The sequence below is a fragment of the Sapajus apella genome, unplaced genomic scaffold (genome assembly GCF_009761245.1).
Source record: "Sapajus apella isolate SASKATOON/1434 unplaced genomic scaffold, GSC_monkey_1.0 scaffold45, whole genome shotgun sequence".
Lineage (NCBI taxonomy): Eukaryota > Metazoa > Chordata > Mammalia > Primates > Cebidae > Sapajus > Sapajus apella.
Window position 1 is genome coordinate 9,435,474 of NW_022436985.1, and position 15,169 is coordinate 9,450,642.

At 38.9% G+C, this 15,169-nt stretch overlaps 1 protein-coding gene across 2 annotated transcripts in view; it reads right to left on the bottom strand.

The window, feature by feature from the left end:
* Positions 1-15,169, bottom strand: part of HERC5 (HECT and RLD domain containing E3 ubiquitin protein ligase 5) — a 56,450-nt gene that overhangs the window by 18,679 nt on the left and 22,602 nt on the right. Inside the window, exons 14-17 of one of the 2 annotated variants that reach the window (XM_032239641.1) lie at positions 7,287-7,400; positions 6,330-6,440; positions 4,535-4,705; positions 782-925 (exon numbers count right to left, since the gene is read on the bottom strand). In XM_032239641.1, coding sequence (XP_032095532.1) covers positions 782-925; positions 4,535-4,705; positions 6,330-6,440; positions 7,287-7,400 — 540 coding nt within the window. The remainder of the gene's footprint in view (positions 1-781; positions 926-4,534; positions 4,706-6,329; positions 6,441-7,286; positions 7,401-15,169) is intronic. The other variant, XM_032239642.1, reaches the window with a different exon arrangement.

Here is a 15,169-nt window from a genome sequence, read left to right on the forward strand (position 1 = left end):
CCATCAAAAAGGATGAGTTCATGTCCCCTGCAGGAACATGGATGAAGTTGGAAACCATCATTCTCAGCAAACTAACACAAGAACAGAAAACCAAACACCTCATGTTCTCACTCACAAGTGGGAGTTGAACAATGAGAACACATGGACACAGGTAGGGGAATATCACACAGTGGGGCGTGTTGGGGGGTGGGGGTCTCTAAGGGAGGGAGAGCATTAGGAGAAACACCTAATGTAAAGGACGGGGTGATGGATGCTGCAAACCACCATGGCACGTGTACACCTATGTAACAAACGTGCACTTTCTGCACATGTACTCCAGAACTTAAAGTATAATTAAAAAAAAAAAAAAACAAATAAATTCCTGCCACAGTTTTGGTCCTAAAAGTGTACCAGCAATAAAAACACATTAGGCTCAGTAATCCTTATAAACAGTTTTTACAATTTCTTTCCACAGCCTTTGTCTTCAAATTCATTGGGAAAACAGAACTGACATGAAGAATGAGTACCTAAAAAAGACAATGTTTTTTATCCTTGAATCACATAAATGATAAAAAAAAAAAAAATACATTGCTTGAGTTTTATATGGACAGACATGGGAACATAGGAAAAGAAAACTCCATTTTAAAGAAAATAGTCACCTTATTAGAATTAAGGATTATCTCCACAATTATATCAATAACTCCTCTCCTAACATGAAATAGTCTAGACAATCTAATTTTCTATGGTATATAATGTACTTTTTCTGTCACAAAATACCTTAAGCGAAGAAAAGGGAACTTACCTTGACAGGAAACCACATGCAGGAAGCTCCTTCAGGATACATGAATAACCCATATTCTGGCTGGGTCATTTCTTCAAACAGACAGTAGAAGAACTCTGTCTTGACTCCTCCAAGGTCATACCCAATTTCTCCACTAAATGAAACCTGAGGAAACAGAGCAAATAATACATCACTTCCAAGACTCCATACTGCTATGCATGAAGTCTCAATCAATAATAGTAAACAGCTAACATTAATTGTGGGCCCAAGTATTTGGCAGGCACTGAGGTAAGTATCTTACATTATCATATTTAACCTCTACATTAATTCTATGAGATAATGAGGCTTTGAGAATTTAAATAACTTTTCTAAGTTTATGCAACAGCTAGATGGTGTAACCTAGTTTTTTTGTTTGTTTGTTTTATTTTTTGAGATAAGAGTCCCACTCTGTTGTCCAGGCTGGAGTATAATGGCCTGATCTCAGCTCACTGCAACCTCCAACTCCCGGGTTTAAGCGACCCTCCTGCCTCAGCCTCCCAAGTAGCCAGGGTTACAGATGTATACCACCAAGCCGAGCTAATTTTTTTGTATTTTAAGTAGAGACCGAATTTCAATGTGTTGGCCAGGTTGCTAACTCCTGACCTCAAGTGATCTGCCCACTTCGGACTCCCAAAGTGCTGGGATTAAAGGCATGAGCCATCTTGACCTGCCTACAGCTTAGATTTAATCCTATGTCAGTCAAATCCCAGAGCCTAAAGTTTTTACCACTAAATTGACCTCAACTGTCATCACTATTATAGTTATCAGATCCAAGTATAATGAAAATAAACAGAAAGAAGAAGTCATAAAAATCTGCAGGGTGTGGTGGCTCACACTTGTAATCCTAGCACTTTGGGAGGCTGTGGTGGACAAATTATGTGAGATTAGGAGTTCATGAGCAGTCTGGCCAACATGGTGAAACCCTGTCTCTACTAAAAATACAAAAATTAGCTGGGTGTGGTGGTGCATACCTATAATCCCAGCTACTTGGGAGGCTGAGGCAGGATAATCACTTGAAACCGGGAGATGAAGTTTGCAGTAAGCTGAGGTCACACCACTGCACTTCAGCCTGGGCGACAGAGTAAGACTGTCTCAAAAAAAAAAAAAAAAAAAAAAAAAAAAGCAAAGAAAAGAAATCATAAAAACCAGGATGCTCAAAAAACCAGAGCACACATAAGTGTTTTCTGAAGTGGCTATTTGCTCCCTGAGGAGGCTGCATCCCTACTGCTGACACCAATCCCTCCCAAGAGGATGCCATTATAACCCTTCAGTTACCCCTCCATTCCTGCCTTTCCTTGGAATTCTTCACTTCTGTTTATAAATATGTTAAGGTCCCCCTTATTCTTAAAAGGAAAAAAACCCCAACACATTGTCTCCAATACAGACACACAGCTCCTTCTCCTCTTGCCAAACTGCAGAGATATACGCCAAACTTCCAAACCCACTTCTCCACTTAAATGGTTCTCTCCAAGAGGACCAAGAACTGTAAATCCCCAAGCTCCAAGGATTTTTTCTTATATCTCATCTCCTTGATGTCGTTAACTCATTTTCCACTTCTAATCATGTCCTTTTTATTGACACACTTTTCTCCCTTGCTTTCTCATATGAAGCACTCTTTACAGTTGTATTGCTCTTCTTTTGCCTGCTGGCTTAGTTTCTAGAAACAGACTTGCAGACAGTTCTATCCTGGCACTTCTGTCCTTTCTCTCTGTTCTTTCCCTGGATGCTCATTTTCTCCTTAAACGTTACCACTTGTAGGTATATAACCTTCAGATCCAATGCATTTTCTCTCCTGATTGACAGTCACTTCCAAAGGCCTGTTCAACATTTCTACCCAGATGTTCCACTAGCATCCCCACAAAGCTCCTATCAGCTTCTTTATTTAGATGCATGCCTCTTCCATTCCTTGCAGTGAAATAGTGAAATATTTAAAATCTCTGTAGCAAGATTGGGTGTCAAACCCTTCCCCCTCTTCTTACTATGGACAAGCTGCCTGATCTCATAAAGCCTCAGTTTTCCCACAAGATTATCAGAAAGATTACAGGGGTCACACATGTAAATGCCTCACACAGTACCTGCAAATGGTAAATGCTCACTTAGTGTTACCTGAATTTAAAAACTGGATGAATTATATATAAAAATGGAACTCAAATAACTGAGTGGACTGATTGACTGGTGAAGGACAGAATCACATAACAAGTTTTCTAATGAAGATTTCATCTCCTTCAGAAGGAATCTCACTCTATTGCCCAGGCTGGAGTGCAGTGGTGCAATCTTGGCTCACTGCAACCTCCACCTCCCCAGTTCAAGCGATTCTCGTGCCTTGGCCTCCCAAGTAGCTGGGATTACAGGTGCCTGTCACCATGCCCAGCTAATTTTTGTATTTTTAGTACAGATAGGGTGTTATCATGTTGGTTAGGTTGATTTTGAACTCCTGACCTCAGGTGATCTGCCCACCTCGGCCTCCTAAAATGCTAGGATTACAGGCATGAGCCACTGCATCTGGCTGCAATATACTTTTAAATCAGTATCTTGAGACTTAGTAAAGTCAATCTTTCTTTAATCTGAGTAGAAGTGATAAACTAGGGTCTCCAATCAAAAATATTCTATTTACTAAATATTATCAGGCCAATTTCTATCTGTCTTGATTAAGCAGGAAGTCTAGTTTCTGATGGCTGGGCCCATCCTGGCTCTGATGCTTATCAGTTGGGTTAGTCTTGGGTAAGTTACCTAATAGTTCTGTACCTCAGTTTCCCCATCTGTAAAATGAGGGAAAAACATAACCTACCCCATAGTGTTGTTGAAAAGGTTAAACAAATATGTATAAAGGACTTACAACAGTTCTTGGCACAAGGACAGCACTCAAAATAGCTACTGGTCATTATTATTTGTTATCAAATATTTACTAATAAGACAAATTATATAGTAATTAAACCAAAAACCATTTAAGGGGCTTCTAAAGATGGTCAAATCTACAATTAGACCCCCAAAATAACCATAGGAATTAAAGAGAAAGTTCTCTCATCTACAAAGCAATTTAGGTTATTATTATTTTTATTTTTTTTGCAACAGAGTCTCACTCTGTCACCCAGGGTAGAGTGCGGTGGTATGATCTGAGCTCCCTGCAACCTCTGCTTCCTGGGTTCAAGTGATTCTTAATGTCTCAGCCTCCCGAGTAGATGGGATTACAGGCATCTGCCACCACACAAAAATGGCTAATTTTTGTATTTTTAGTAGACACAGGGGTTCATCATGTTGACCAGGCTGGTCTTGAACTCCTGACCTCAGGTGATCCATCCGTTTTGGCCTCCCAAAGTGCTGAGATTACAGGTGTGAGCCACTATGTCTGGCCCAAATTAGGTTATTGCATAAGAAGAGAAACAACCCCTTAATTCTCTATGCTAACCCCATCTTGCTAAAACCCTTAAAGGGTGGTGCTAGCAAGGCTAGGCCAGACCTTAGAATGGACTGGACCTCTTAAGGCCAACACTGAACTATCTACCTGAGCAGGGTGGGGGGAGAGCAACCAATCTGTTTGCTGCTCCTTAGCCCAAACACACTGAGTGAGTGCCCACAGCTACCACCCAAAACTCAAAGGTAACCAGGGAATTAGAGGAACACCAAAATAAACAACATCTGTGGCAAAGGAAGATAACTTCCTCTCTATAAAACCCTTTGTTACATTATTTTGTTTTTCTTTTCTTAGTAGCAAAAATATTAAGAATTATACTTTACCCATAACTCTTTCCTCAGGTCTTCATTCTCAAATTGACTTAGCTGATTCAAAACATCCTCAATCAAGTGATTCCTTCTGACTGTTAGATCAAACGTGGGCAGCAAAGCAAATTCGGACTCTCTTTCTTCCTCAACTGCTGCCCACCTAAAATAAGCTTTATGTTTTTTACCCTAAGAAAATAGAAATATTACACTTCATTTTACCATTGGCCCTAAGTAAAAATTTGTATAGCAGAATAAACTGGTTCTGCTTATAAGTACAGGTCATGTTTATGAAAAGAACCTTATATCCACCACTAAAGATAAATGATAACATCATTATTCAGTCTCAGTGAGCAGAGAAAACAAGAGGCCTGAAGAACAAAAGCCTTTGTGGAGCCAATCTGGATGAGCAAGTAAATTACCAACTGGAGGTTTTATCAGACCACTTTCTTGTATACACACAATTATTAATGCTTAAGATACCAAAGCTACTTATCATTAACAGGCTAAGAGATTTATTGGTATCCACTGAAACAGTGCACTGTAATATGATGCTCTCATTCAGAAGAGAAGTTCAGATGTTTAGAAAGCAAACAGTCTGCAGGAAAAATCTAGGTATGAGAGATCTCTCCAAAGAGCCTATTCCAGGGGAAAAAACCTAGACAAGAGATTTTAAGGGAGAATTTACCTAAGAAGTTAATCAAACAGAGACAGGGTTGAGGGGTGGAGAGGGAGAGACAGACAGATATAATGTTCATTCTGAAACCAAATGGCAATTTTTAGGTCATTAAAGTCTATGGCTTTTAGCAGAAAAAGGAGTAGTTAAATATTGCTTCTATGAAATTATCTCTGGAGCCTTGTTTTAAAATCAGGAGAGAATAGGTTATAAGAGTTGATTTAAAACCAAGTTCTTATATCTTTTTTCTTTGATTTCCCTTTGTTAAATATTTGATTACAGTCATACTCAGAACTCATAAATCAATTTCCCATTTTATTATGGTAAATGCATTATATAAACTATCTGTTTTAAGGACATATATCTGAATATTATACAAACATGTAACACATGACTGCATATGTAAAAGTAATAATAATACCCAACCCTTTGGGTACTTTGTGTAAGGCAGCTTTACCAATATTAAGAAATTTAATCCTTATAAAAATGCAATGACACAGGGATTATCTGATACAATTCCTTGGGAATTTTCAATTGCCTAATTTTACTACTTTGGTGGTATAAGTATTTTGTAAATATTTGATAAAATATCGAACCACTTTGCTGGATATATCTGCAAACATAACCACCTCAGCTAGTAACAATACCATACACAGAAAAGGGGGTAATCTATTCAAACCTTTATTATGGCACCATCACAGAGTAGTAGCCATTTACTGGGTTCCTAATTTCAGGAATCCTCTGCCACCTCTATTCCTGCTACTGTATCTTTTCATTAGATTGAGCCTCCTTACATATTGGTGCTACTCCTAATCAATCCCAAGTTTATTATGCCTCTTTGAATACTACCCATAATACTACAGGCCACCACTGTCAACTTCAGGTAAAAACCTGACAACTGGGCTAGTTGTCAAAGCTCCATCCCTTGCTACCAAGGCCCTAATTTGCCTCAAGATAAAGATGATCCAAATTATGACATCTGCCTTGCCTTCTTCATTAGAGTGTAAGCTCCTTGAATGCCACAACCATTGGTTTCACTGGTGGGTGGCTCTCTTATCACCCCAAAACACTGCATGATTAAGAAGGCACTTAGCATGTGATTTATTCTAATGAAGACAAACAAATAGGCATACATACCTGTATTTTTACAAGTGTGTCTGTACGTAGTAGTTTAATTTTTGACAGATTATTAAAGATAAATGGAAAGTGACTGAATATGACACAGCATCCTACATTTTCTAAAGTATCCTAAAAATGGAAATGACAATATTTCTGATGAGTTAAAGGACAGAGAAACCTTACACTTTACCTTATAGCCCTACACCCCTAATGGTTTAAGGTCTCAGTACTTCCAGTGAAAGCAATCCCAAATTACCAGTCCATAGTTTTAATAGAAAATGTATTTTATATGTATCAATGAAAGGTATATAAACAGAATGTTCAGTACCCATTTAATTTAGCAATTAATTATAAACTTCAGATGGTTTCCCAAAGTCTGTTCTGCTGAAACCTGAGTTTCTGCTATGTGAATTAGAATTATGCTAGGTGGTTGCATTTGGTAAATGGGAAATGATATAACATGGGTAGCTGGTTAGCTCATACATGAATTTTGCTGGGCAAGAGTTGATGTGCTAGAAGGAGAATTATAACCTTCACCTTCAGGGAAAGGAAAAGACTTCGGATCAGCTGCTACGTTGGCAGCAGGAGCCCTTCAACTGTATTTTCAGAAAATAAAGGAGTGCTTATGCCCAAGACACCCTTCCCACAGGGTCTTGGCTCTTGGCTCCTGATGAGTCTCACTGCTTTCCATAGCCACTTTAAGGGTATCAGAGTTCCACTAGTCCTTCTCTAATTACAGTGTAGATAAATTTCTACCCTTTCGTTTTCATGCATTTCTCATACTCCCACAGTCATCCCCCAAGGTGTCAACCACTTTTTTGCTGGAACTCTGACTACATAATTGCATAGATTTTGAGGAGTCTTAACATTTCCCACAAGCCTTGCTATTTCTATTGTGCAATTTTGCAGAGGACAAAAAATGCCTGTATTAACTCACTGATTATCAATTTCCCCATTTAAACATGTTATACTTACCACAGTCATTTTCCACAAGTACCTTCTGCATACTTCTACAAAAAAATCGAGACGGTACAAGAGTTCATCTACTTGGAAAACACTTTCAGGCAGTAGACATTTCATCTGGTTTACCTTAAATAAAACATGACTTATGAGAAAGTGTTATATTTAAAGACAATTTTGCTTAATGGCGGTTAGATTATCTGATTAAATTGTAAATGGAAACACTCTTATAATGACCAGAAAAAAATTCTATCCAATTCCTCCATTTGCCAAAGCCGCAAATTTTCATGGACATAAAGAGTATCTAAATTTTAATAGTAGAGATTGACAATAGAATGATAAACTTCTAGTTATTTTTATTTCATAGGAAAATGTTAAAGAACTTTCAATGCAAAGAAAAAAAAAAAAAAAAAAAACAGTGCAATATCCTAAAGCACTCCGAGGTCCAGGTCTTCATGTCTTAGTCTTTAGAACTTAGCAATATACAACTTCTAGATGTTCACTCTGCTGAGGCATTTGTGGAACATTCCCCTACTGAGAGGAAATTTTCCAACCATCTATCCTATGATATGATCAGGGTTATTATGACACACACATGAATGCCCTGACATGTCGGTGAAGACAATGAATAATAATGACACTAGACACTTTGGACATTTGTGACTGGTAGTATTTGACCTGGATGGGTATTATCCTAGAATAAATTACTCTCAGGTGGTTTTCTAAAAACTCATCTTGGTTGTATGCACTGAAACCATGTGTCCAGAATGTTCTTATTGACTCTCGTCCAAACTTCAACTGTTCCAGGCTTCCCAGTACAGGTTTCTCACCTGAAGCCTGGTGAGACTGTTTCACCTGTAACTATGGCTCTCTAGACCTGATGATCTTGGCCTTGCGTCATCATTATTAGCCTCAAGGTCCCCAGAGTCACAGAGAAAGTGGGTGCTTCATCTTCATGGTTCCTGGTGGCCCCCTGCTGAGGTGGGGGCCTGACAAATATCAAATATTCTGATGTCACCTGTTAAGGTCAAAGGACAAAGCAGGATCCCCTGAAGATTTCTTTTGTTGCTGCTTCAGTATTTCTTATGATTCTCTCTGTAAGTGGCAAAAACTTTTAGAATACACCTTCCCAGAGCTCTTCAACAAATTTCTCAATTTTTCCAGTTATATGAAGAAGGTCAGTGGTAGCTTGATGGGGATAGCACTGAATCTATAAATTGCTTTGGGCAGTATGGTCATTTTCACAATACTGATTCTTCCTAACTATGAGCATGAAATGTTTTTCCATCTGTTTGTGTCCTCTCTTATTTCCTTGAGCAGTGATTTGTAGTTCTCCTTGAAGAGGTCCTTCACATCCTTTGTTAGTTGTATTCCTAGGTATTTTATTCTCTTTGTGGCAATTCTGAATGGGAGTTCGTTCATGATTGGCTCTCTGTCTGTTATTGGTGTATAGGAATGCTTGTGATTTTTGCACATTGACTTTGTATCCTGAGACTTTGCTGAAGTTGCTTATCATCTTAAGGAGATTTTGGGCTGAGACAATGGGGTCTTCTAAATATATAATCATGTCATCTGCAGATAGAGACAATTTGACTTCCTCTTTTCCTAACTGAATACCCTTTATTATGGAACCAAAAAAGAGCCCGCATAGCCAAGACAATCCTAAGCAAAAAGAGCAAAGCTAGAGGCATCACACTACCTGACTTCAAACTATACTACAAGGCTACAGTAATCAAAACAGCATGGTACTGGTACCAAAACAGATACATAGACCAATGGAACAGAACAGATGCTTCAGAAGAAACACCACACATCTACAACCATCTGATATTTGACAAACCTGACAAAAACAAGCAATGGGGAAAGGATTCTCTGTTTAATAAACAGTGTTGGGAAAACTGGCTAGCCATGTGCAGAAAGCTGAAACTGGACCCTTTCTTACATCTTATACAAAAATTAACTCCAGATGGATTAAAGATTTAAACATAAGACCTAACACTATAGGCGAGGTGTGGTGACTCATGCCTGTAATCCCAGAACTTTGGGAGGCTGAGGGAGGTGGATCACCTGAGGACAGGAGTTCAAGAACAGCCTGGGCAACATGGTGAGACCCTGTCTCTATAAAAAAATAATTAATAAAAATAAAAAATAATAATAAAAAAAGACTTGACACAATAAAAACCTTAGAAGAAAACCTAGGCAATACCATTCAGGACATAGGCATAGGCAAGGACTTCATGACTAAAATACCAAAAGCAATGGCAACAAAAGCCGAAATAGACAAATGGGATATAATTAAGTTTAAGAGCTTCCGCACAGCAAAAGAAATAAGCATTAGAGTGAACCAGCAACCAACAGAATGGGAAAAAAATTTTGCAATCTACCCATCTGACAAAGGGCTAATATCCAGAATCTACAAAGAACTAAAACAAATTTTCAAGTAAAAAACAACCCCATCAAAAAGTGGGCAAAGGATATAAACAGACACTTTTCAAAAGAAGACACTTATGCGGCCAACAGACATATGAAAAAATGATCATCATCACTGGTCATTAGAGAAATGCAAATCAAAACAACATTGAGATACAATTTCACACCAGTTAGAATGGTGATCTTTAAAAAGCTGGAGACAACAGATGCTGGAGAGGATGCAGAGAAATAGGAATGCTTTTACACTGTTGGTGGGAGTGTAAATTCGTTCAACCATTGTGCAAGAAAATGTGGCGATTCCTCAAGGATCTAGAATGAGAAATACCATTTGACCCAGCAATCCCATTACTGGGTATATACTCAAAGGATTATAAATCATTCTATTATAAAGACACATGCACATGTATGTTCATTGTGGCACTGTCTACAATAGCAAAGACCTGGAACCAACCCAAATGCACATCAGTGATAGACTGGACAAAGAAAATGTGGCACATATACACCATGGAATACTATGCAGCAATCAGAAAGGATGAGTTCATGTCCTTTGCAGGTACATGGATAAATCTAGAAACCATCATTCTCAGTAAACTAACACAAGAACAAAAACCAAACACCGCATGTTCTCACTCATGGGTGGGTGCTGAACAGTGAGAACCCACAGGCATAGGGAAGGGAACATCACACAATGGGGTCTGTTGGGGGGTGGGACAGCAGGGGATGGGGAGACTGGGGAGGGATAACACTGGGAGAAATACCTAATGTAGGTGATGCGGGGGATGGAGGCAGCAAACCACCATGGCATGTGTATACCTATGTAACAATCCTGCAAGATCTGCCATGTACCCCAGAACTTAAAGTATAATAAAAAAAAATTCTCAATTTTTCAAAACACAAATTATTTTCCACTAACCTTTCCCTTTTGTAAAAAAAACCTTTTAAAATAGTTGAAAATACCCATGGTTTTTAATAGTATGGCAGATTTTTTTCTTCAGCACTATGATATATTAGGTACCCTGATCCACTGAAAAGACCTAGAAATGTAGGAACAGCTGTAACAAATATTTTTGAAGGCATTACTGATTTTTAGGTAGATATGGAATCATCAGGTCGATAACTAAGTGAAAGTGGCATTTGTCTTGAGAGTATCTGCCCTACCTGGTGAATGTGAACTTCAATTTTCAATGGCTGGGGCTTTGGGGAAAGGAGACAAATCCCAGATTGTTCAAATTAGGGAAAGCTTATTTATTTCTAGTTTATCCTCACCTGAAGTTATCCCCATAAGTCTGAGATCCAAAAGGGTTAAACCTTCAGGTGAGGATGAACTAGAAAGAAACAAGCTCTTTCCTCCACCACTATATTGATCACCTCCACCTTGATCCCAAGACCGTAAGGCAAACTGTTCCAAGTTCAAATGGTGCTGAGCTGGGGAAAAATTATCCCCCACAGAATCTGTAATTACAAAAGAGCTCTCCTTCAACTTTGCCACCAAATTCATACCACCTAAAGATCTAAAAAGCTTCAAGCAAAAAATTTAAAGTACTACCAAACTAGGTGGCATCTCCAAGAGCCTGGCAGAAGAAAATTCTCCATGAAGAAACCCAGCCCTCAGAAAATTCCAAAATATAAATTCCATGGAAAATAGACAGCTCTCACACATACACAAATCACAAAATATGTGATAATAAAGACACCAGGAGGAAGATTCAGCAGAAATTGACCTGTAAAGACTCCAGATACCTGAGTTAGAAGGCATATATATTCAGATAAATAAAAGGAAAGGGTGAAAAGAATGAAGAAATTATAAATAATTGAATAAGGAACTAATTTAAAGAACAAATCAGAGCATGTAAAAATGAAAAACATTAATATTTGAAATAAAAACTTAAAAGGCAGGCCAGGCATGGTGACTCACAACTGTAATCCTAGCACTTTGGGAGGCTGAGGCAGGTGGATCATTTAGATTTAAAATGTGGAACAACTTCTAAAAGGAGGTAATATCCTTAACCTACAAAGATTATTTTCAAAAACCTAATAGAAGGCCACGTGCAGTGGCTCATACCTATAATCCCAGCACTTTGGGAGACCAAGGAGGGAAAATCACTAGAGGTCAGGAGCTGGAGACCAGCCTGGGCAACAGGGTGAAACCTCATCTCTACTAAAAACACAGATATTTGCCAGGCAGGGTGGCGCATGCCTATATTCCTAGCTACTCAGGAAGCTGAGGCACAATGACAGCTTGAACCCAGGAGGCAGAAGCTGCAGTAAGCCAAGATCATGCCACTGTACTCCAGTCTAAGCAACAGGGTGAGACTCTGTAAAAAAAAAAAAAAAAAAAAAAAAGCCTATAGGGCCAGTGTGGTAGTTCACCTGAGTAATCCTCGCACTTCGGGAGACCGAGGCCAAGGCAGGAGAATCACTTGAGGCCAGGAGCTCAAGACCAGCCTGGACAACATAGTTAGGCCCTGTCTCTCCAAAAATGAAAAAATTAGCTGGGCATGGTGGGGCACGTCTGTAGTCCCAGCTACTCAGGAGGCTGAGGTAGGAGAATCACTTGAGACCAGGAGTTCAAAGCTGCAGGGAGCCATGATTGCACCACTGCACTCCAGCATGGGCACAGGGTGAGACTCCCAATGAAAAAACCAACAACAAAAACCCCCTGCAAGTAAATGATACTAAAAGCATTTCCTTTGGAAACTAAGAATACTCCCTGAAAAAAAATTTCTTTTAAAATCACAAACAAGTACCCACTGTTACCCCACTTCTATTTAACATCACATTAGAAGCCCTAGCTAGAGCAAGATTAAAAAAAAAAGTAATAAAATGTATATGGACTGGAAAGAGAAAACATTATCAAAAATTCAAAAGAATCTATAGGTAAATGCTAGATACAACATGAGGATTTGGCAAGTTTGCTGAATATAAGAATCAATATTCAGGCCAAGTGCAGTGGCTCATGTCTGTAATCCCAGCACTTTGGGAGGCAGAGGCAGGCAGATCACTTGAGGCCAGGAGTTTGAGACCAGCCTGGTCAACATGGAGAAACCCTGTTTCTATTAAAAATACAAAAATTAGTCAGGCGTGGTGGTGTGCACCTGTAACCCCAGCTACTTGGAAGGCTGAGGCAGGAGAATTGCTTGAACCCGGGAGGTAGAGGTTGCAGTGAGCAGAGCTCACACCACTGCACTCCAGCCTGGGCAACAGAGGGCAACTCTATCGCAAAAAAAAATCAATATTCAAAAATCAATGCATTCCTATACACCAATAACAGGATAACATAGTTTTTAAGACACTATAATAGTCTGACAAATGTTAAAACAACTAATAAATGGAGAAACAGATGCTATGAAGATTCACAACAGTAAAGATGTCAATATAATAAAAGACAGAAATATAAACAGTTAAATATATATTCAATATAACTCCAATCAAATTCCCAATAAGACTTTGTGTGTGTGTGCGTGTGTTTATGTATAACTTGACAAGGCAATTTAGAAATATACGTGGTAAATTTTTAGCAAAATTTGTATGTCAAAAATATTCAAGATGCACTTCAAAAACAAGGCTGGGGTACTTCTCTTACTAGATATGATCAATGTACAGCCATTCAAAAGGACCCATGATACAGCAGAGAGCCCAAAACTGAATCCCACACATGGAAACTTGATTCACACCAGTTTGCACTGCCTATCAATGGAGAAAAGGTAGCATTTCAATAAGTGCTGCTAGGGTAACTTTTTCATATTAAAAATAATAAAAATAAATTTACAGTAATTCCAATTGTATCAAACACTAAATTGTGAAGTGAAAAGCTAAAGTCAATACTTCCTTTAGACTTCGATAAGAGTGTCCTCTGCCCCAGGACCATGGTTCTTACAGTGGCTCTCCTCCAGCCAAGCCTCTTCTCCCAGAATAAGGGGTCTGCAAGGCCGGGAGGACCTGTCTATTTTCAGCCCACACACCCCCTTCCAGACTGGGCTGCATATACTCAAGACCTGGGATTCCATGTTCAAATGGTTACAAGCCTGCTTCTGGCATAGGCCTCTTCCCCTGCTTGGTCTCTGGAGAGTGGACCTCAGGGTTGGCTAATGAGGGTCTGTGGTGGGAGGCGGGATGAAACTCAGACATATGGGCTGAGGGGTCCACATACGAGCATGTGACATCCCTTGTGGTGTGGGACAAAACCAAGGCAGAAAAAGAAGAGCAGAGAGCTGCATTTATGCCACCACGTCCTCCCCTGTCATTATGAAGGTTTACTAGTCAAAGGAGGAGGACAGTATATTTTATTTTAACAGTTTGTTAGGTTTTTAGCCTTTTAAATATTAGACATATGGTATACAGGCCTCCATGTGTATTCTTCCTCTGGCCTTGCCTATTGTCCTCTTAGAAGACTATCTAGGGCAGCTTTGGAGACCTAATCCAGCCTTCTGCTATTTTTAGAGTCTTACTGGAAGATAGCCATGCCCATTCATTTTTGTTTTGCCTGTGGCTGCTTTTATGCTACTCCTGAAGAGCCAAATAACTGCAATTGTGACAGAAACCACGTGCCTAATAAAGCCTAAAATATTTACTATTTGGTCCTTTCCAGAAAAAAGCTGCTGACCCATGATTTAGGGTAATAATTTACAACATTTAAGGGAGAAAAAAGTTTAAAACAAGACACAAGGAGTAAAATTATATAAAGAAATGGACAAACTTATCTATATTAAAATTAAGACTGTGTGTTTGCCAAAAAACACCATAAAGCAAAAGACAAGCTATAACTGAGATACAATATTTGCAACACATATCACTGACAAAGAAGTAAAATTCAAAATAAAAATATTTCCTATAAGCAGTAAGAAAAAGTCAAATATTGGCCAGGCACAGTGGCTCATACCTGTAATACCAGGACTTTGAGAGGCTGAGGTGGGTATATCATTTGAGCTCAGGAGTTTGAGACCAGCCTGGGCAACATGGTGAAACCCCATCTCTACAAAAAATATAAAAATTAGCCAGGTGTGGTGGCTTGCACACATAGTCCAAGCTACTCTGGAGGCTGAGGTGAGAGGATTGCTGGAGCCCAGCAGGCAGAGGTTGCAGTGAGCCGAGATTGTGCCACTGCACTCCAGCCTGGATGACAGAGGGAGGGAGAGCCTGTTTCAAACAAAACAAAACAAAACCCTTTATAGGAGAAAAGAAGTTTAAAACAAGATACAAGGAGTAAAAGTTATAAATAAATGGATTGACAAATTTATCTACAATAAAATTAAGAATGTGAGTTTCTCAAAAGACACCATAAAGCAAAAGACTGGGATACAATATTTGCAACACATATCATTGACAAAGAAATAGTATCCAAAATAAAAGAATTCTATAATCAGTAAGAAAAAGTGAAACATCATTTAAATGAACATTTAAATAAACAAAAGTGAAGGATAGGCATTCCACAGAAGAGAAAAAAATATTGCAATTATAAACATGAATAT